Raw genomic sequence first — 24,092 nt, 5'->3', positions numbered from 1 at the left:
TTAGATTGGGGTCTCCAAACTTTTTGGCCAGAGGGCCGCATGAAATATCTAATGCAGTGCTGAGGGCCAGAAAAAAATTTAAATATAAAATTTAAATAAATTAGAGATGGAACTTAGATGAATGAATAAATGAATGAGTGGGCTCATTCACTCAGCCTCTTCAGCCCTCAGAACACCCTTGAGATGCAATCAGAGCACAGCTCTGGTCACGTTCAGTCAGGTGGGCCAGAGGCTTTCAGGGGAAAAGCGGTTCACCATGGGCCAGATAGAGGCTCGAAGCAGGCTACAACTGGCCCATAGGCCGGGGCTTGGAGACCCCTGATTTAGATCAGTGGTTCCCAACCTGGCGTACATGTACCCCCAGGGATACTTGCCAGGACCTTTAGGGGTACTTGAAAAATAATTGAATGATAGCAGAAAAAGGCAGGACTGTATTGTGGTGTTGGCAAGGCAAGAAGGAAGGCAACTAGGTGGTTGCAAAAGCTCCATCAACTCCTAGTTCTTGTCATCAAATTTTGTATTATCACATATAGATCAGTTGAAATAACTATTAAAATATAGTTGAAACAACAGCAACTATATTAATTGCAAACATTTTGCTAATATGAGGGGTACAATTTATGGAAATGGGCTGCCAAGAGGTATGCAAGTGAAAAAAACCGTGAAAATCACTGATTTAGATGGACCATGAATATGAACAAATATTGGAATTTCCATTTTATTAAACTGGAGGGAAATTTTAAGAACCTCCCACTGGATTTCCCCTTAGCTTTCAATCCTGGAGGTAAAAATCCCCCTTTCTTCTCAAACATAATATACTTAGGATCAAAGCCCACATCAACTAAGTCACAACTGGACTATCTTTAAAAGTTTTGATAATATGCTCAAGGTTAATTAAACAGCACCCTAATAATTCTACCCAAGAAACAATGTTCCTGTGGTGTGGCATGCAGTACTAATCCTTCAAGAACAGCCCAAGTTCTTTGAATACATCTTGAGAGGTTAGTAAGCCATGGAGACTGCAGGAAGATAACTTGCTGCAATCATCTTCATAACTTTAATTATATAGGCATTAAAAGATTATTCTTCAAAAAGATTACTCTGGACAGAAGAAATTATCTTAACATAAGAACAGAAGAACATAGGAACAGCCCCACTGGATCATGCCATAGGCCCATCTAGTCCAGCTTCCTATATCTCACAGCGGCCCACCAAATGCCCCAGGGAGCACACCAGATAACAAGAGACCTCATCCTGGTGCCCTCCCTTGCATCTGGCATTCTGACATAGCCCATTTCTAAAATCAGGAGGTTGCACATACACAACATGGCTTGTAACCCATGATGGATTTTTCCTCCAGAAACTTGTCCAATCCCCTTTTAAATGGCATCCAGGCCAGATGCCATCACCACATCCTGCGGCAAGGAGTTCCACAGACCAACCACATGCCGAACCACAATCTTGGAATTACTCTGCCTTGTTTAACAAGAACAGTTATCCAAAAACAGGGATAAGGATACAGAAATGGTAGCGACAGACCAAAGGGTAAATCGAAGCGACAGACCCTTAAGGGTAAATGGAAGTTTCAGTTCTTATAAAGGAAAACAAGACAATTTACATTTATTCAGGAACCTGAGTGAGGAAAAATAGTAAAACCACTGTTTCTCAAAACTGTGTGTTAGGACTCACAGGGTTGCGAGTCACTTTCAGGGGAGTTCCCATTCATTTCAATATTTTATTTTGAGTATCTTAGACTTGATGTCAACATGGTATATGACTGTATTCGGGGATATCTGTGCTTTTAACAAGCTACAATGTATATGCTTTCACAATGATAGTCAATGGGGCTTACTCCTGGGTAAAAGTGAGGATAGGACTGCAGCCTGGGATTCCTGTTTGATGATGTTACTTCTGGTTATGACATCACTTCTGGTGATGACTGTCATTCTAAAAAGTGGGTCCTGGGCTAAAAAGTTTGATAACCACTGACTTAAACTCATTTGTGTACAGGTGTGTTCCTCTATGCTTCCCCCCCCCCGTGTGGATACTCCCTAAAAAGATAGGGAAAGTGAAGATGAAAGCCAAAAATAGCTGTGCCTTCCATACTACAGCAAGACTGCTACATCTTTAGGGTTGCAGGCAATCCTCCAAGCCTCTTCCTGGTTGCTCCAATACTTCTCCTTTCACTCACTGACACCCCAGAATGTATCACGATACATTCTCTTCCTGGTCACTATGCATTCTAGGGCAACACTGAGTGAAAGAAGGTGCCTTGGAGCAACCAGGAAGAGGCTGCAGGCAGCTCAAAAGACTTCCTGCTGCTCTGAAAATGCAGCTGTTTTCCTGCATGACGGTAGGCACAGTAATTTTTGGCTTTTACCTTCACTTCCCCTATCTTTTTTAAAGTGGGTCCCCCATATCCTCCAGATCTGCAGATAACTGAAACTGCCAATACTGGATCTGTGGATACCTGGGCCTACCTGTATTCAAAATAAGAAAAAGAAAAATAAGGAAGATGTTTCTCCTGGCAAATATTTTAAAAACTAATAAATTACAATTGCAAATAAAAAAGCTGCATAATAATCATAAGATGCCAGGATACTAGTGCAACAAGCCTTACACCATGCTGGCTGTAGGAAACATCACAGCACAATGTTGGCAATATGCAGCAGTTGGACACAATCCTAGATAGACCTCTTAACTGAAGCGCCAACTCCTAATAAGAGCTTTCATTGTCTTCTCAGCTGGTAACAACTACTGATTAAAAACATTAAAGCTGCAGTAGACATCCTTCTGGCCCATTTACCAAATGACTTCTAGAGTATCAACATCAATGACCCCAGGGACACTGTACCCCTCAATCAGTTATTGTTTTGAAAGGAACAAAACATACCCACACATTTGATCACTTAATGGATCTGTTTAGCAGAAACTCTGCAGAGTTTCTAGCAAACTGACATACCTTGCCAATGGAACTTTGGAAAAAATGAAAATGCCATTTGAGACTGAATTAGCAGAGGCATCCGATATAATTCTTACTCCTCAGACAGCCCTTAGCTACAATTGTCTTCTTTTGCACTCACCATTTTCAGCTGGTGTTGTGTTTCTAATACATGGCACTGCAAATTAAAGTAACATGGTGCAATGTGACGCAAGACAGCTGTATCTTGCATCATGGTCACATACTCTTATTAATTGATTAGATGAATGCATTAAACATTTGCAACCCTAGTTTCTGCTCATTTCCAAGATGACCTTTTCTGCCAATTGCCAAGAGTAGCTTTCTGTTGGTTTTTCAACCAGGGGTGTGGCTGGTTTCCACAAATATCAAGCTAATTTATAATAAGTCATGCACATTGGGGCAAAAAATCAAAACTTTAGATATAGGCTGATGGGTTCTGAGCTGTCTGTGACAGTTCAGGAGAGAGATCTTGGGGTGGTGGTGGACAGGTCGATGAAAGTGTCGACCCAATGTGCGGCGGCAGTGAAGAAGGCCAATTCTATGCTTGGGATCATTAGGAAGGGTATTGAGAACAAAACGGCTAGTATTATAATGCCGTTGTACAAATCTATGGTAAGGCCACACCTGGAGTATTGTGTCCAGTTCTGGTCGCCGCATCTCAAAAAAGACATAGTGGAAATGGAAAAGGTGCAAAAGAGAGCGACTAAGATGATTACGGGGCTGGGGCACCTTCCTTATGAGGAAAGGCTACGGCGTTTGGGCCTCTTCAGCCTAGAAAAGAGACGCCTGAGGGGGGACATGATTGAGACATACAAAATTATGCAGGGGATGGACAGAGTGGATAGGGAGATGCTCTTTACACTCTCACATAATACCAGAACCAGGGGACATCCACTAAAATTGAGTGTTGGGCGGGTTAGGACAGACAAAAGAAAATATTTCTTTACTCAGCGTGTGGTCGGTCTGTGGAACTCCTTGCCACAGGATGTGGTGCTGGCGTCTAGCCTAGACGCCTTTAAAAGGGGATTGGACAAGTTTCTGGAGGAAAAATCCATTATGGGGTACAAGCCATGATGCGTATGCGCAACCTCCTGATTTTAGAAATGGGCTATGTCAGAATGCCAGATGCAAGGGAGGGCACCAGGATGAGGTCTCTTGTTATCTGGTGTGCTCCCTGGGGCATTTGGTGGGCCGCTGTAAGATACAGGAAGCTGGACTAGATGGGCGTATGGCCTGATCCAGTGGGGCTGTTCTTATGTTCTTAATTTAACCTAAAACTAGAGATTGTGACGGAGACAAAATGTTGCTTCTCAAACCATAATTGAGGTTAAAAACAGACTTTTGTAACTTTAATTTGCTACACTTAGACTAGGACAGTGTATTAGTTGGAATGCATTTTATTTTATTTTTTTAATATAATGGCCAAAATTTATGCCCTATAAATTCTACTTTTTGTTAAATATTTGTTTTGCTTTGCTATAGGTTTTTCAGGCGTTCTGACCCACAAAAACCACCTGGTACAAAAAGTTACAAGTGTGACATTTGATTTTGCACCAAACAAAAGCATTGCAGATGAATTTCAAATTGAAAAAATCAAGAGATATCATTGTGACACGCAGCAGAACGGAACTTTCACCCAGCAGAAGAACTGAATTGATGCCTAACCTATAAAATGCACAAATAGATAGGTCTGATATACTAGACCAGGGGTGTCCAAACATTTTGGCAGGAGGGCCACATCATTTCTCTGACACTGAGTCGGGGGCCAGAAAAAAAAAACACATTTAAAATTTGAATAAATTTACATAAATGAATTTATTTAATGAATGGAACTTATATGATGGAACTTATAGGAATGAATGAAGGTGTTGCAGTAGCTCAAGGCCTATAAAAGGCCTTGCACAAAGCAAGGCTAGTCTTTCCTTTGCTGCCGCTGCTGCATCACATGCATGAAACAGCAACTAGTCGAGGGAGCCCTCATCCCACAGCTCAGGTGAGAGATTGAACAGTCGTCATCATGCTGAGAAAAGTCGTGTCAGGCCAGCATGGCTCCAGCAAGTCTCTGGAGGGCCAGAGGCTCATTGGAAACTGGGAGCTCCCCGAGGGCTGAATTGAGAGCCCCCGGGGGCCGCAAGTGGCCCCCGGGCCAGGGTTTGGGCACCCCTGTACTAGACAAAGTTCTACCTTCTCTAATGAGAAATACAGAAATTAATACACAGTCCAGCCTATACCAACACTCTGCCATAGTTAGCAAGTCTGGTATATGCCAAGTTTTTTGTGTTTTTTTACTCACCGACACAGTTATCACAAAGGCTGCAATGGGAGGCACGAGGTGGACGGAAGATCTTGCAGGTAAAACAGTATTTTAATTTCACAGTCTGTCCATTTATGACTACTTCTTTTGTTCTGGGAGGTGGACGGTACCCTCCTGAACTGGAACCATTTGCAATTTCTTAATTAGAAAATAAAAGCAACAAAAAAGTGTTTTCATTACTTCTCGTACCCTTGGGATAATTACTATAATTTCATTCTACTTATCTAATATGAAATGGATATGCCTCATAGTATATTTAAGCCCTTTTTAAATATAATAGGAAAATGCATAAACCAAATGATGGATCTCCTTTTGACAAGAAGCATATCATGTAATACAACAAGCTTTCTTAGTTCATTTATATTAAACACTTAATGGTAACATTTGCAAATGCTCTTCTACAGCGTCAAAAAGACATGATTAACACAATGTCTGTGTATTCCAGCATCTCCTTTGTATTTGTCCCATGAAGAACCCCCTGCCACCCAAAACCTAGTTCTCAAGAAAAAGGAATAACAGTCAATTCATATCATCAATCCTGGATCTATACAATACCATATAGTATAGTATTTCAACCACATTCATTAGTATAATAAAAGGTATCATTTTTCAATATGCAGATTTCATCCTTCACTGATAAACACAGTAAAAAAACTTCTACAGTTACGTTATTAATCTATTATCATGTAGCAGTCAAATTTCTCAAGCTAAAACTATTTACAATTTCTCAGTTCAGGAAAAGGAATGGATAGAAACAAAAATGTTCTTACGCGGCTGGCCCTGCAACATTGGTGGAGGCACATCATCTTGTTTTGATAACAAAATTTCATTTTACAGTCTCTTCATCCAAACTAAAAACCACTGGGAAAATTAAACGTGTTCCTTTCTACTAAGTCCTTCTTACTAAGGAATTAAGAACAGCTCCCTCTCTGGAGACCTTTTGGCAGTGCCTCAAGACATTTATTTAGGAAAGCTATTAATTGACACTGAGGGCCGGTGCTTTTAAATTATTTTTAATTGTCGTGATCATGGGTGTTTTACTTTTATGATTTTATGTACTGATTTTATTGTTAGCTGCCTTGAATCCCCTTTGGTGTGGTGGGATACAAACACTATAAATAAATAAATAAACCCATGGATCTGAAGAAGAGCTTGCATGAACAGAACAACACTTCTACTCACACAAAGGGAGGAATAAGTTTTCCTCAGATTCTCCACCTTACCAGCAACCTTCTATGCTATACCATACACTATTCCAGAGAGTCTCCAGACTCTCAAGATTGGCTTTTTGTGGCATAGGGGTGCCTACAGCCCGGGGGAGGGAGGGAAGAGAAACACATCCTGCAAGCAGTGTTCCACTTTCAAGATTCTGGATCCAGCCTCCGTTTTACATAACATTGAAAAATACCAAAATTATATTTAGCCTGTTGAAACTCAAGAAACACATTTTTAGCACTCTTGTTTCAGAGGTTGTTTTCTAAAGAGAGCTTCCAGAGACATGTTAAATGTCCATTTAACTGACTCTATGAAGTTATGATGGATAGAGTTAAGATAACCAAAGCAAAAGAAACAATAGAATATACAGTATTTGACTTTTAGGTTTATTTTTATTCAGACAAAAATCAAAGTGATCATCTGCTGCTGGACAGGCTGAGCCAGGAACTTCAGACAATCATCTAGCAATAGCTACAGCATACAGTACAGAAGAGGAATAATATCAATTTTATCCTGAAAGTTGATAATAAACAGCAACACATTTTAAACATTGAAAGACAAATTAAATAGCAAATTAAATAGTACTGACAAGTTTCCCTAAAAACCCGAAGAAACAAAAAGATTTGTGAAAAGAAATCATCAGGCACACAGGCAACAAAGGTGTAGAAAAGATGAGAGAATTCTATACAAAACATAATAAATTATATGCATGTCTGAATGTAGGGTTTTTTCTTTTTGTGGTGGTGGTGTGGTACCACAGAAACAGTTAAGCACATCTGATTTCACTAAATTCAAGATGGAATAGCACCAGTGCAGAGGCCAGCACTAGTCAGTGTTGGGCCTCCATGCCAGTGAGATGACAGTCAGGAGCCATCAGCAATGAGTATCCTGCCAAGTGGCAGGAAGGTGTGCCGGGGTAAGAGTAAGGAATAGGAAATGTGGGGAGGGGGGCCCAGGAAGGGGGTGGGGACAGCAGAGGCTGAAACCTATCTCCCCTGCTGGGCTTCAGAGTCCTTCACAGGTCTCCTCAGTTCTGTGCTAGCTAAATAGGGTGTGCTAAGGCCCAACACACAGTAAGGGAACCAACGTTCCCTTGCCCTGAGGAGATCTCCAGCTGCCTTCTTGGCCCCATGGGATATAATGGCAGCCATTTAGGTGCAGCTGTACTGAAGGGCAGCAGCCACAATAGAATTGTGCTGCCTGTGTAACTTTAGTACTGCACAACTCCTGATTAAGCAAATATATGAACAGGAAACAGTCTAATGTGACCACACCTTTGACAATGATGAACTTATGAAACTTTCTTAGTCTGAGTCAGACCCTTCCATTCCTCCCCGATATATTCCAGAGCATGGGGTGGAGGTGTAGGCTGTGCCTGTTTAGTTGCCACTCAGTTAAGACACTCCATATGTCAAGACTGAGTGGCAGTCAGGGACCTTTCCCTCCACCCCTCCCCTCCGCTTGATGGCAGGGAAGAGAGACACAGAGCATATCCTTTCATCTGCTATTTGGCCAAAGCTCCTCAGAAGCTGCAGCTGAGCAGCAGCTGCCAACATCCCTCATCTCCCTTTCTTGATCCTGAGCAGGATTGGGTGGTGGTGGTGAACTTGCCAGTTTGACCTGGTGTTGCTTAAAAAAAAAAAAATCCTGAGCCAGACAACCTAAGCCTTCATTCAACCCTGGAGCCATAACTAGATTTTAGGTGCCAGCCCCGTTCAGGACAGAATACTTATTTCAGATTCCTAAGAGTAAGTTTGAATTTTTCAGCTCCTGAGCAAGTAGGTTTCTGTTTGTTCTAAATGCGGTTGTTATTCATTCCGAAATGAACCTTAGAGACAGAGCAGTCCCTAAATTTTATTCATTAACTCTCTCAGCTGAGGTTGCAACGCATAAAATCAGGTGTCCCTTAGGAGACATGGGAGTCACTAGACCAATTTTGAGTGAATCAATTATGTATAAGAGTATTTCTTCCTAACCTTAGACAAAGACTTTTTTAAAATTGTGGAGAGTGCACTCAGGGCAAGTGGAAGAACTACTGTGTTTATTAAGCAGTATTGCAATATTAGTCTATGAAAGCAGTGTGCTGAATGGGCAAGTAACGTGGCTTATTTCGTGCCATCTGAAAGCACTCCAGGGGAAATCTGTTACAATCCCCCAATTAATAAGGATTTTAAAAACAAACACTTCATTCTATGTGGGCTAACATCTAGAGGTTCTTTATACTTCTGCCACTCAGTTTGGTAAGAACAAAACTATAATCACATTGCATAATAATCACTTAAATCTACTACTAACACGGCCACATCAATGCCATGAGTGCAATGAATTATTCCAAAGTCAGGCACTTAGGGTCAAAGAACTCATTAAACAAGAAATCCTTAATTGAACTGAAGTCCTTGAATCAGAGTTGAAGTATAAACGTATCAGCACCGAGGAAGACCAGACACCATTCATATCAGTACCGCAATGGCACTGTAATCATGCACCTGCTCAAGGAATTTGTCAAACACCCATGAGTTAGTATTTGTCACAGTAAGATAGTAACCAGGAATTCCTAACAAATATCTTAAACAGAGTACAAAATAATCATAGCAATATCACATATGATCCTTTTTAACTTAAAAAGTTACATTATGATCTGACAATAAAATGTAAACAACGTAGAAGATTTTTTATTCTGCATTCACGGGGAATAGAGTTGATAGTTACAAAAATATGCAGACGAACAAAGCTTTTTCAAGCCACCATCACTACCACCAATAGAGGTTCCTCTGCAGTGCTACTCCACACTCCTTCCTTCCCCACAAGAAGGCCCTCAAAGAACAGAAAACATAAGAGTATTATTTCTTTAAGGGTCCGCTTTAGGAACTAGAGCCTCCATTCCTAGAGGAGAGGAGAGGAAGGAGGATGAGGAGCAGGTAGCAGGTATGCTATACACACCACTGCATCATGCAGACTGGTGAGTAATAGGATAGGGCTAGAAGCATGCTGCTTAATGAAGTGTCACTTAAGCAAGTTGCTTGCCCACCTCACAGCCCTTCTCACATACTTGATACAGAGGTACTGCTGGAAATTGGGCACTGGTCTATATTTACTTAGCTGGTGAGGAGCCTAAGGGGCATGTCAGGCCATGGAAAGAGGGACAGTATCTTAGAGTGTGCTGCTGCCAACAAGATCCTTCCTCTCTTGCCCCTGAGCCACCCCCAGTTTGGTGCAGTCTACACCCTGATTCTCCCCTGAACAGGGCCCTGCTGCTACCTTTCTTGCTCTGGTGGGGTGTCTGGGAGCCTGAATGTGGTACAACTCACACTCCATCAGAATGGGGCTTATGGCAGTGTATCACAAGATCCATTGTCATAGATTCTGAATAGGATTGGGCCATTATCTCAGAAAGGTGCCGATGCAGTGGCAGATTCACCCTCCCCACCAGGGCAAAAGACCACAAAGCCACCTCACTGCAAGATGCTGCCCCCTGAGCATCAAGTCACTCCCTCCTACCTTTGGAGTATGACAGAGCCTCGTGCGACTGTAGGACCAGCTGGGGAAGTCTCAGAAGGCTTCCCTGCAGTCTTAAACTGCACTTCCAGAAAACCAGAAGTGCAGTTTCCGACCATGTCGGGAGCCTCAGTGAGACTTCCGGTGTGGTTCTGGAGGTATGCAGACCCAGTGTCCAAGGCATTTGCCTGTTTGCCCAGTGCTAGGTCTGTAGCTGTGCCAATGCTAATTAAGAAAGTTCCAGTTAAGCAAGTTTCCCCTACATTTAAATAAGCAAATTTCAAGCGGCAGGATGAAACCATCTTGATTTGAATAATGTAGGACTGTCATGCTCTTTGCACATCAAGTATGAACAAGAATCAATAGCAGCCTAATCATCTCATACCCCAAACAGATGAAAAATCCTTCAAACTCTGTTCTCAGTGCAGCCTTCAGATAAATCTGCTAAAATATAGGTGAAAATAACCTATGCTGTGGCAGACTGGGTCCCTGTAGTACACCTAGCCCACTGGGTTGGTCCTGGGGTGCTAACTCTTGGCTAGTGTCCGAACCCTAACACCATCCTGTACTAAGTAGCCGCAGCAGAACAGTTCACAGCAAAATAACCAGAGAGAGTGAAGCACAGGGCTGCCCTAAGCCAGCTAAACATGCACTTCAGTTTTTTCTTCTCTTGTAGTTTATTTGCCATATTTTTATCCTGTCTTTCTCCCCAAGGGGACTCAAGGCAGCCTTACTGCCATTAAGCTTTAGTACTGAATCAATAATAAGCCCTAATGAAAGTTAAACTTGTTTTCAGAAGCAAGTCAAACTTTATATAAAAATTTGCTTCATATGAAACACTTTCTATTTTAAGAGCAGATTTAGTGGCAGAAGACATTTTAAGGTTCATTTACATTGGAAGTATTTCTAGTCTGCCACATCCAAAAGGGCAGAGGCAGATAACCATAATTACATTCTACTCTATAGCTGGAAGCCTATATCCATACCCAGATATTGCCAAGTAAGTTAGGACACACATAATGAATAATATTTACTTAGGAATACATGCCTTCTTTCCACTCTTCGGTGAGCTTAAGGCAAGGTAAATCACTGCATAAGTATTGTTCACTTTGGAGGCTCTCTGTCACACACACACACAGGGGCAACTTGCTTATAATGAAATCTCTTTTTTCCAAGATCAACTTTATCAAATTCAAGACCACATCAGGCTACTTTGGTTATCACTGCTCCAGAATTATGAAATTATTGAACTCATTTCTCTGAAACACACAAGTGATGCCACAAGTGATAACACATTAAAAAGCCACAGGACAATGACAGACCTTCTGTGTTACCTATTTGTCTTTCCAGATCTGCCGCTTCATCTGGTGTTGCACGAGGCAGGACTCCAGGATCACTGAAGCTAGTACGTAGCAAGGTTCCCATCACAAAAAGGAACATAACTGCTCCTACTGCAGGAATAGCAGGGGTTATATGTTTTGATAAATATGGACAACTGCAAAACAGGGAAAAAAATAAAAATTAAGTGTTCACTACACTATTAACTACACGATAGTTTAAATGAACTACACTGTATACTATTAAATAAGCCAGTACTATTACTTGCTAGGGAGAAGAACCGCTACAACTCGCATGCACTGATCAAATATAAGTTACACCCACTCCTCAAGATGTTCAAGGAACATTTCTTGCATCTTCAATGTAAATAAAGTTTTTGTTTTTTTTTTAAAAAAAGACCATTCTAGCTGACAAGGCATCAGAGTTCTTTCCCCATTTTAATACAGAAATACCAATGTCCGAGTTTTATTTGAGAACATGCATTTTACCAAAGTTTCGGGAACACTGCAGGATTATGCTGTTGGGTAGTGATATATTGGACAGAAGTCTGTCGTTTTTTGTCAACAAATTACAGCTATCATTAAGAATATTACTTGTTTATTACAAGGATTAAATATTAATTAATTACTGTTAATTACAAAAGACAAAATATTATTTAGCATAGCTACAGAACACTATATAGATCACTTTTTCCGGAATACAGACTCTTGCAAAGTTAAAACTTTATTTTGGGAAAACAAGACCCTAATTTAAAATATGGAAGCTTGCAAAACTGAAGTATACCAACAAGATAAGCCAACAGTTACATTTCCTTAGTTTTTACACTTTTTGACCAGTCTTTAGTATTCAGAGTTTTTAAAACTGTATTTGAGGTTTACAAGGGTGCGAAGGAGAGAAACCAAAATTGCTGGAGGATTACAGCCCAATCCTGTGGTCAGTGGCACAGCTCTGTGCCATCGGCCACAGTCGCAAATGTGCCGTAAGTCACGTTTGCAGGGCTCACCGCCGGTGCTAGTCTAGTTCCGCAGCTCGGCGGTGCTAGCCCAGTTCCACGGCTCAGCGGTCTCCTGGTCCGCCAGGCAGGGGTGTGGTCCGGGAGGCGGGGTGTGGACTGGGGCGTGGGGGAAGCATTCCGGGGAAGGGGGAGGCTGGCGGGGGCGGGCGGGAGGCGTGCCAGGTATGGGCGGGAGGAGGATCTGCGGAGCTGAGCTCCGCAGGATCCAGGGCGTTCGTGCAGGGCTGCACACCCTACACAAGCGCCTTTACTCTACCCTAACCTTTCACCGCCAAACTTTGGGTTGGCGGTAAAGTGAGTAGCTCCATTGTGGGGCTGCTTCCCTTACTCGGGAAGTCCCCTTCTCCCGAGGAGCCTCCCACGGTAGCACGGGTGGCACAGGATTCGGCGGCAGCCCTTTTCGGTGCTGCCGAGCCTGGGCGCTCTGGGCAACTCAGGATTGGGCTGCTAGTCTGCCACAGCAGACTTGTTAAAAAACAAGAACAGAACATCTTGCTAATAAGGAGAGATAACAGTCAATTACTAAACTAAATGAAATCGAACTACAGCAAAACCTTGCACTTTTATATGGTTAAGGACCAAAGTACAGATGAAAGTCAAAAGGGGATGAATGTCTAAAGCATAGCCTTACTTAACTTGCAAGTTTATTTTGGCCAGTGAAGAGTGTAAATAACTATATAAAACATGCAAATGCACGTGAAAACCTAAACAAACAGAAATAAAATAAACGCAAGAACATTGAGGAACTTCATCTGATTTAGAAGAACTTCATCATTGGACTTCATCTGATTTAGATGAAATCAGAGAAAAGAGGAAATTACATGGATTAAATTTGATATAATTAAAAGCAGTAGAAAGAGCAAAGTGATGAAGGTCAAGTGGATGAAAGTCATTCATTTATAGTATCTTCACTGGCATAATGAAAGTTAAGGTACGCCTGTAAATGGCCTAAGGCTGAGGTATTCAATCTGTGCATTGGGGCTCCCTAGGGAGGCGTGGCTAGCCTCCAGGGGTGTTGTGAGGCATCTCAGGGAGAGAGGTGGCCATGGCTGCTCAGCTCAACTCAGCCGCATGTGCTGCCTCCTACTTGCTGCTTTTCTGAGGCTGTGAAGAGTTGAGTGGGGCAGTGTAAGGTCCAGTGGGCGTGTGAAACATGGTGGGGGGAGGTGGTGGAGCCTCCCTGTCAAGCCGAGAGAAGGCTGGCTGGGCAGCAGAGGAGGTGCTGCATCTCATCAGCACCTCATCAGCACAGGGCACGATCCTGGCAAGCTTCAAACTGGGAGGCAAGCCTGACCTAGAGAGAGCACCTCAGCACTTTCCTCCACTTGGGAAGGAGGGAACCCAGCCTGCTCTTAGTGGGTGGGGGTGTCCAAATGCCACAGCCTGCATTCCTCCGTCTTGTCTGGGGGGAATAGGGATGGCATCTGCATGTTGGGGTGTATGTGTGTGAGCATGCCCCCATCTACTTTGGGGGTGAGTTGTAATCTTGCTCTGTGTGACTGCAATCCTATCCACACTTTCCTGGGAATAATAATAACAATAACAATAACAATAATAAACAACTTTATTTATATCCCGCCCTTCTCCCCGAAAGGGCTTACAACATATTAAAAACAGATTAAAAACATAATTTAACCACAAATAAAAACATATTAAAACACATTAACAGATATCCATAAAAACAGTAGTCAAATAAAAAGATAAAAAGAGCAAAACGCAGCAAATCGTAGAGGAATCAGGCCTGTAAAAATACTAAAAAGATATAGAAAAGATGTTTAAAAAGGCCATGAACTCAGAAGGCTTGTTTAAACAAAAAGGTCTTCAGACCTCGCTGAAAAGTCTCAAGAGAGGGAGCCATTCTCAAATCAAGGAGAAGGGAGTTCCATAATGTTGGTGCCACTACTGAGAAGGCCCTATTTCTTGCCGCTGCCCCACGTACCTCCTTAGGCGGTGGCACTTGTAAAAAGGCCTTCTCTGATGACCTAAGAGGATGAGCCGGATTGTACAGAAGTAGGCGATCTCTGAGATACCCTGGCCCAGAGCAGTATAGGGCTTTAAAGGTAAATAAGCCCCATTGACTCAAATGACACTGCTGAGCAGACCTACATAGACTTGAGGTCTGTGTCAGCTTAACCAAGGATCTTCACCTCTCTCTTTTTCCTCCCCCTTCAAAAAAGAAAAATAAGTCACTCTTGATCAGTCAAGCTTTTTCTCCAAAAATCAATTAAAAAATAAAAATACCCATTCCTTTTCAGCCATCCCCCTTTTTCCTCCTGCCTCCTTGTGGGGGAGGGGTACTTCCCATGTTGGCTGCTATTATAAGACAAAAGACACAATCCTAGCTAGGTCTACTCAGAAATAAGTCCTATTGTGTTCAATGGGACTTACTCCCAGGAAAGTGAGGTTAGGATTGCAGCCAAAAGTCTCAGGGTCTCAGTTTCACAACAGTTTGCAATTAGTAGATACACACAAAACAAAATCTTCCCCTCCCTCAGCAAATTAATCACTTCCCCCCTCCCTTTCCAAAACCCTCCCGGTGTGCTGCTAACAAACTCAGGGCACAAGCCTAATCAGGTCTACTCAGAAGTAAGTCCTATTTTGTTCAATGGGGCTTATTCTCAGGTAAAAGTGGTTAGAATTGCAGCCTCAGTGTGCTGGCAGCTGTTTTTTTTATTTCTAATGTATAATTATAACACCTTCATTCCCATTTTGGGGGTAACTGAGGTGAGGTGATGTAATGGAGAGCCGTAGCCAACGGCCACAAGGATCAGGGGAGCCGCAGGCCAGAAAAGTTCGAGAACCACTGGCCTAAGGAATGAGAGTCTCCTTGAAGACATCCAACAACTCCTTTAATTCCTTAAAAAGAATACTGAGAGTTGCAAGCAAGCAAGCAAGCAAGCAAACGGCATGATGAAACAGAGCAGCAAGTACTCTAATACCTCACAGTTTTAAAACAAATACCAAAAAGCCTATTTAGAGATGCTCACTAATGGGGCATTTTTAACAGATCCCTATGACAATCATTAGTTAGCAACCTTCAGTCTCGAAAGACTATGGTATCACGCTCTGAATGGTGGTTCTGGAACAGCGTCTAGTGTGGCTGAAAAGGCCGATTCAGGAGTGACAATCCCTTCCACACTGGGAGCAAGTGCAATCTGTACCTGCTCTGTCTCCCTGGCTATGGGCCTTCCTTCTTTGCCTCTTTGCCTCAGTCTGTTGGCCAAGTGTCCCTTCAAACTGGGAAAGGCCATGCTGCACAGCCTGCCTCCAAGCGGACCGCTCAGGGGCCAGGGTTTCCCACTTGTTGAGGTCCACTCCTAAGGCCTTCAGATCCCTCTTGCAGATATCCTTGTATCGCAGCTGTGGTCTACCTGTAGGGCGCTTTCCTTGCACGAGTTCTCCATAGAGAAGATCCTTTGGGATCCGGCCATCATCCATTCTCGCAACATGACCGAGCCAACGCAGGCGTCTCTGTTTCAGCAGTGCATACATGCTAGGGATTCCAGCTTGTTCCAGGACTATGTTGTTTGGAACTTTGTCCTGCCAGGTGATGCCGAGGATGCATCGGAGGCAGCGCATGTGGAAAGCGTTCAGTTTCCTCTCCTGCTGTGAGCGAAGAGTCCATGACTTGCTGCAGTACAGAAGTGTACTCAGGACGCAAGCTCTGTAGACTTGGATCTTGGTATGTTCCGTCATCTTCTTGTTGGACCAAGACTCTCTTTGTGAGTCTGGAAAACGTGGTAGCTGCTTTACCGATGCATTTGTTTAGCTCGGTATCGAGAGAAAGAGTGTCGGAGATCATTGAGCCAAAGTACACAAAGTCATGGACAACCTCCAGTTCATGCGCAGAGACTGTAATGCAGGGAGGTGAGTCCACATCCTAAACCATGACCTGTGTTTTCTTCAGGCTGATTGTCAGTCCAAAATCTTGGCAGGCCTTGCTAAAATGATCCATGAGCTGCTGGAGATCTTTGGCAGAGTGGGTAGTGACAGCTGCATCGTCAGCAAAGAGGAAGTCATGCAGACATTTCAGCTGGACTTTGGACTTCAGACAGTCATTATGACACTTTATTAAAGAGACATCATATATGTCTCCAAAACAGCATCACCTTGACTTGCTAGTCTGCACAGGTGTAAAGTTGACTAACCATAGGTAAGGTCAACCACTTAGTTACTATTAAATAAAATAAATATTTAAATCTGAGCCTTCCCACTATAAAAGCTGGTGCCCAATGCAGTTTATATTAGAATCCAGATAAAACACCACAACAAACAATAAAACAGTGGCAAAATCACAATAACAAGTATAGCATAACACACAGTAAAACATCTGGCAACTACCAGGATAAAAAGTACAGAAAAGTAGATTAAAAGTATTTGAGGCCCAGCAGAAGGTTATTAGAGATGGAACCAGACATATGGTGGGAGATTTTCAAAGCCTGAGAATTACTGCAGACATTTGTTTGATTGGCAGGGGCACAGGAGAGGTTCTCTTTGCTGATCTTACCAAGCAAGCAGGGTCATAAAGTTCTTCAGGTACACTAGACCCAAGCCATTTAGGGTTTTATATGGCACAACTAGCATCTTGGACTGTTCCCAGGAACATACTGAGAATCAGTGCAATTGCTCACATTCATCCATCACCATGGCCAGATCTGACCCATTCAGGAATTGGCATTGTGTGCACACCAACTGAAACTCACAAAGAAATTCCTGGCCACAGCTCAACCCAGACATCCAGGCTCTGAATTGGTTCCAAGAGCATCCACAAAACTACAAACCTTTGATTTCAAAGGGAATGCTACATCATCAACCACAATCCCTCAGATGATGGTTCTACTAATTATGAACACCTAAGTCTATTTGTTTGCCCTCATTAACAACTCCAGACACTGGTTAATGATCTCAGCAATTTCTCTGGAAGATGATGGAAATGAGAGATACAGCTGCTTGCTATCTAAGAACATGATATAAGGAGTCCTGCTGGATAAGGCCAAAGGCCTATCTTGTTCTTATTGTATCTTGTATCTCACAGTGGCCCATTAGATGCTGTTGCCACTCCTTGCACCTAGCATTAAGAGGTAGGCTACCCCTAAAACCCAGATGTTGCGTACAGTCATCATGGTTTGTAATCCATGACCTCTAATGGACTTTTCATCAATAAATCTGCCCAGTCCCCTTTGAAAGGCATGTAGGCTTTCCGGTGCTATCACCACATCCTGTGGCAAGGGGCTCCACAGATCAATTACTCAAGTAAAGACATATTTTGTCTCTTCTAATTCTACCACCAATCAATTTTAGTGGATTCTGCATTCTGCTGGTACTAAACTCAAAAACTCTGGACAACCTCCCACAGCAGTTTTGTGTAGGTGTTAAAAAGCATGGGGGCAGAATAGAATCCTGTGGGACACAAAGGCAGAAGCACCACATAGGAATCTCCCAGCACCACCTTTCGGGTACGCTAGGAAGAACTAGAACCATTCTTGTGTCTGGTATAACTAATAAGGCCAAGAGCATTTGTAAAATCAATAAAAAGAATCAATCCAAGGTTTCTAGGTTGATTTCCATGTTCCATCATTTTATGCTAAGGACTAATTTAGCCAAGTATCCAAACATTTTCAAGATTACGTTTAAATCCAAGATAGAATTGAACCAAGCACTTCAACATGTCATTCACAGTTGTTTTCTAATATTTCATTATAATTTCAGTTACTTCCACTACTGAGTCATTGCCATAACTGTGTCCAGTAATTACCACAGAATCCAAAATATGAAGTAACTTCCACAAATACTAAGTAGCAGGGAATACAGAGCACAAGGTATTACTGCTCTCCTTCCTAGAAAGTTAATTTCTACAACTTAGCGTGCCTATCTTATTTTGTAAGGCTGCTGAGGCAAAAAGACGTTTAAAAGGCATTGAATCATCTCATCCATTTTAATAGCAGCTTAAAACATGTTTACTTTTCAGATTTGGGCTTATATAATTTGTTATGGCTTATGAAGCACTATGGCAATTCACACTAAGAGGTATGCTCTGTTTGTCACATTTTATATTAGCATTTACCAGTTGAAGTTGAACTGTTTTTTGTTTGTTTTAACTTTCTTTTCCTGAAAGCAACCACATCATGTGGATCTACAATATATGCAGAACAAAACTCTGATATTGTCCTGAAAAGCTGGAATATATCATACGAAAGTGAAATAGGAGATTCATTTTACCAGAATATTCTATCAGAACTCCTTTGGTCATTCTCCAAAGAGTAGATAGAAAAATGCAAATAACTCTTGACATGGTCAAATGTTTGAAATCCCAGTAAACTGCTTAGTTTGAAGCTCAACAATTTTGTACAACAGGAAATGGATAACATGTGCACAAAACTTATACATGTTTTTATTTGGATAAACAAGGCTTGAGCCAAAACGAATACATTAATCATAACTACAGGACATATTTGCCAGATGTTTTCAAGCACGAATCTCAACTATAGCCTCTGGACCAAGCCTGCCTAATTCTGAATTTAGAAACACAACATGAGATTAGAGAAATCCATCACAGTGGGATTGGGGGAGACCAGGGCAGGAGTCCCCCATGATTGCACAATCATTCATAGAATCATGAATCAGAATTGATCCACAAGGTCATCTAGTCCAATCACTTGCATGTAGCATGAAATCCACCTAGAGCAGGGGTGCTCAATAGGTGGATCGTGATCTACCGGTAGATCGCGAGGCAAAATGAGTAGATCGCGGAGTGCTGACCCCCCCCTTCAGGTGCCTCTGGGAGGAAACGCCGGGAGTAAGGCCCATTGTACTCAATGGGGTTTACTCCCAGGTAAGTGTGGCTAGGATTGCAGCCTCACAGCCTAATCCTAGGCATGTCTACTCAGGAGTAAGTCCTGTTATACTCAGTGGGGCTCAAGGTACACCAACATACATTGTACACATAAATGTTACATGTTATGATGGTGCAAACATTGTAAAAAAAACTCTGGTAGATCTCCGGGCCTTGCTGGGTTTCAAAGTAGCTCTTGAGCCAAAAAAGTGTGAGCACCCCTGACCTAGAGCATCTCCAGCAGGTACCCGACAAGCCTCTGCTTGAAAATTCCCAGTAAGGGAGAATCCAGCACCTCCCCTGGCAATCTGTCCCACTGTCAAACAGCCCTTACCGTCAAGAAATTCTTCCTGATGTCCAACCAGAATCTTCTCTCTTGCGGTTTGTATCCATTTGTTCTAGTTTTAATGCACCAGATTCTCATGATGTTCTGGTATGCCACTTCCCACATGCTAAAGTGCAGGGAGGAAAGAAACATGGCTATATGGAGTTCTATGGAGATACTCCTGCTTGTAGATACTGCACTGTTGTCCAGGGAAGGAACACAGCATATATCCTGAGTGTTCTCAGACTGATGGTACCCGGAGCTAGATAGCATCATGATTGTACAATACAGAAACATTTACTAAATTTTAAATGTCTTTAAGCTGTCTTTACAGAGAGTAGTTATTTCTCGAATTAATAAGATTTCATGAATTTCTTCCCATGACCCTTTCCTGACATCAAAACCATAGAGAACAGCTCCCACACTGCTTGCTAATTCTCCACAAGAAAGCAATGCAATCACTTTTTCCCATAAAGAGGGTTGGATTACACAGATTGTTCTCAGACAACTAAACCAGTTTATCAGCACATACATATTTGTTTTTAATCTTATACCCCACCCTTCTAAATTTAGGTCCTATATTAAGGACACCTTACCAACTAAAACAATGAACAAATATTCGTACCTGATAAAGGAAGAAACTGACTATATGAAGTTTTGTATAGTAAGTGAATTGCCAATACCCAGGGGAATTTAGTAATTGGAATTGCAGTTGTGCTTCAGAGTAAGTAATATTTCCTTTAGTACTAAATCCAGTAGACTCAACAAGATCGTAAAAAATTCAACTTTGTTTTCCAATTTCTGCTGAATTTTTAAGAAAGTTGAAATTTAATCTCAGCTTCTTAGCAGACATCCAGAGCCTCATTGCCTCCAGACACAACTCGAGGGTTTCAACTGCTTCCCCATTAGATGACAGTTACAGTTGGATACTGCCTAGATACAGATGATACTAAAATGCCCATCCAGGTTTGCAAAGTCCCTGTGCCACACAACAGACAGGACTCTGTGAACCTGGGTAGGTGGCTCTAACGTTCTTCGTCTGGCATGCAGCAAACTGGGCAGGAGGCTTCACCTCCCAAGTCAAGCTCTGCATGGCTGGCAGGCTGGATCCGGCCCCACAGGCCACAGGTGAGCAATCCCTGTTCTAGGATCTCTAGGAAGGACCATAACCACAGCCACACAACGCTCTCAAGACCCACCCTTGTTTTCCAGAAGAATACCTTGGTTGACAGCATTGAAAGCTGCTGGAAGGACAAGCAGAAGAAGGAGAGATACACTCCCCCACCCAATCTGGGTCATCAACCAGGGCTACAAAGTCTGTTTCCATTCCAAATCCTAGTTGGAAGAGACTGAAATGGATCCAGATAATCAGTCTCATTCAGGAATTCCTGTACTTGATAAGCATCACCTGCTCAAGCACCTAGACCAGGGCTTCTCAAACTAGGGCATTGAGACACCCCAGCCTGAGGACCCTGGACCTTACCCACTTAAAGGGCAGGGGCAGGCAGTGATATGATCCACAGAATTGTGTTGCTAAGGAGGCTGCAGGGACTGGCATGAACTTACCACCTCCTGGGGGTGCGGGGAGTCCTGTGCGACCCTCTACAGGGCTCCCCATGTCTTAGAAAGTGAAAGCAGAGCGGTTGAATTCCAGTTTTGTGGGGGCAGGGCGCAATTGCTCCGCTTTCACTTTCTGAAGCTCGGGGAGCCCTGTGGAGGGTCACGCAGGGCTCCCTGTACCTCCAGGAGGCTGCAGCAGTGACTGGTAAGTTCATGAGAGTCCCTGCAACCCCCTTAGTGATGCAATCCTGGGGACTGCATCACTGCCTTCCCCCCGCCGCCTTGCCCGCTCTAATGTAGGCATTTACTGTGATCCTCAAACTCCCTGAGAACTTAAGAACCACAGACCCAGACAAAGAACAGGAGGTTAGAGGCTGGCCAGTAAATATCCAGAACAGTAGAATCAAGTGATGGTGTCTCCAGGAGACGGCAAACAATTGCCATCTTAAGTTGGGTAGAACCACATTCTTCCTGAAAGAAGCATTTATCACCTTCCCACTCTGGTCAGTTGATCCCCGGGTAAGATCTCACTGGCCATTACAGGCAAAACTCAAGCAGGCATGTCGATACCTCACACTCCCAACAATCCCGTCCACATCCTCAGGCTTGAAAAGAATCCATAACAACTGGACAAGCAGGTGCAGAAGGTACAGTATGTCAACAGAAACTGTAAGTGCAGAGTTCAGGTTGTGGTGGATGTGAGCCACTGTACCCACAAAGCATCTTGCAAATTGGTCACAGTGAGCCAAAGTGTCCTCTCCCCTCACCCCACAAACCCAGTCATAAAAGGTCATGACAACTTGGAACAGCTCCACTGAACAACCCTCCATAGACACAATGGTATCAGAGAAGTATATTGTCTTTGCTGCCATTATTGCCAGCAAGCAGTTCCTTAAAAGGGCTCTAGTATGCGTTTAATTAAATTTGTTGAGTCTTCCTTCACCACTGCTCCAGATGTCTGCCCAGAAGCTTCCTTGCCAACAGTTCCCCAATAAACCAGGGAGCTGTCCCAGCGCTATGGTTGGACAGAGGATGTCAGGTACAATCATATCAAAACAGTTTGACTCTAGTCTAAAGTAGCCAAAGACATCATTTTCAAAAATATTGAGAGCAGTCTTCCTAAAAACTAAAAGCAGGAAGATCTGTACCTCAGAGACTAAAAAAAGATGACTATGCAGATGCAGTTTTCCAAGAGAACCAATTTCAACATTAGGTTCTTGTTAGTGGGGTGGAGAAAGGAGAGAAAAAAAAGAGCCTCCAAATCTTGGCTAGATAATTTTTAGGTGCTGTTGTATAGTTCAGGGTATTAGTCTTTATCTATGTTTAAGCCTTTTCATAACAAACTCAAGATAATTTGTATGCGGTTTAACCTTTGAACTATTCACTGGCTTTCGTGTGTCCTGTGTCTGAAGTACAACGACATTCTATTAAAAATAAATGAAAAAGAGGGCCACAGTTCAGTTTGTTATGTCAGTCTTGCTCAAAAATTTGGGCCTGCAGGACTTCTATTCAAGCAGCTGTCTTCCAGGCCTCATTGCCAACTTTTTAAAGTGTTCCCAAGTTCAAAACAGTTTGCCACATGATGCAGAAACTCTCTGAAACAGACAGATTCCCATTTTTAATGTTTACAGTCATGTCAGTGGCACAATATTTCTATGCTCATGTATCAAAACAGAGATGACTAAACTAACTTTGCTGGCAACAACTTTTAACAAATAATATAAAAAAATGTGAACTCCAGTATTGCCTAAAAAGGGAGGAAAACCTAACAATACATGCAGTACCTTGTACTGGGAAACAGGGATTCCCCTGGAATTACTTCCTAGGATGAAATGGCATAGGCCAGTGTTTCTCAACCAGTGGTACAGGTACCACCAGTGGTACTTGAGGGGGTGTCTGGTAGTACTTGAAGGACTCCTGAACACCTACAACCCAGCAGAGACTAGGAACATGACACAACAAACAGCAGTAGGAGGCTCCCTCTTCCATGTTTGAAAAATCCCTCCCATCCACCCTGAGCCTCTTACTGGTGTTTGTCACATCACATCTGGCCTCCCAACCCAGAAATAACTAATGATGATGTCATCATCAGTTACTTTGGGTGGTACTTTGAATAGATGGACCATGTGAAGTTTTACAGTGGGGGACAAATGTTGAGCAACACTGACATAGGTGGTTCAGTCATGGCTACACCGCCTATCCAGTTAAGTCAGCCACATCATCGCAAAAGGCCTTTAAGACAGCTGTTGGCCTAAGTGTAGCAGAATTCAAAAAGCAACCTTAACCATATAACATGCATTCTTCACAACCCAAACAACTACACTGGCACACTTAGGGTTCAATTAGATGTGTCCTTAATCATGCAACTCATTCCTCCTCTTCCCTGCCTTTTACTTCCCTCATATCTGGTTTATCTTCACTGTACCGGGCAGTCAGTAGCAGCAGGCCTCCAGCACTGCCACCTTTTTTGACAGAAGACCTGTAATGGCCACCATATGACAATTTCTAGCAGCGGTACTGTGTCCCACTGTTATAAAGGGACACAGTCAGTCTAGGATGTCAACTAGGATGGGCAATTAATCACCCACTTGATGCTTGGGGCATATATTTAATTATATAAATCATAGATTTAATTATATATAAATCAGGGCATAGATTTAATTATAAATAGGATGCAGGGTGGGCCGCAAAATAAGATGAAATCATAGCAGAGAATACCTTCCATGGTTTTCTTCCCAATCATACACCCCGGAACACCATTTTTAAATGAACAAGAAATTTTCAACAGTTTCCAATAGAATTTCTTTTTTATTTAAAAGTATCACTGGGGGGGATTGAGATGAAAATTGCAGTTGGTGCAAACTACCGAAGCGTCTTTAGCCCCACAGTTTTACCCCAATTCATATACCCACTTCCTATTTCTAATTAACTAAGCATCAAGTAGGTGATTAACTGCCCATCCTAGCTAGGACTAGGCTGCCCTTTACAACAGTGGGACACAGTGCTGGAAATTGTCATATGGTGGCCATTACAGGA

At 42.6% G+C, this 24,092-nt stretch overlaps 1 protein-coding gene across 6 annotated transcripts in view; it reads right to left on the bottom strand.

The window, feature by feature from the left end:
- The window catches only part of ZDHHC14 (zinc finger DHHC-type palmitoyltransferase 14), a 72,346-nt gene that overhangs the window by 33,541 nt on the left and 14,713 nt on the right, over positions 1–24,092 (bottom strand). For 5 of the 6 annotated variants that reach the window (XM_066616035.1, XM_066616061.1, XM_066616077.1 and 2 more), the window contains 2 exons: positions 11,309–11,481; positions 5,256–5,414 (listed from right to left, as the gene is read on the bottom strand). In XM_066616035.1, coding sequence (XP_066472132.1) covers positions 5,256–5,414; positions 11,309–11,481 — 332 coding nt within the window. The remainder of the gene's footprint in view (positions 1–5,255; positions 5,415–11,308; positions 11,482–24,092) is intronic. The other variant, XM_066616043.1, reaches the window with a different exon arrangement.

Source organism: Tiliqua scincoides, chromosome 1 (genome assembly GCF_035046505.1).
Source record: "Tiliqua scincoides isolate rTilSci1 chromosome 1, rTilSci1.hap2, whole genome shotgun sequence".
NCBI lineage: Eukaryota > Metazoa > Chordata > Lepidosauria > Squamata > Scincidae > Tiliqua > Tiliqua scincoides.
Note: the sequence above shows the minus strand (reverse complement) of the source record. Positions and strands in the feature narration are given on the sequence as shown.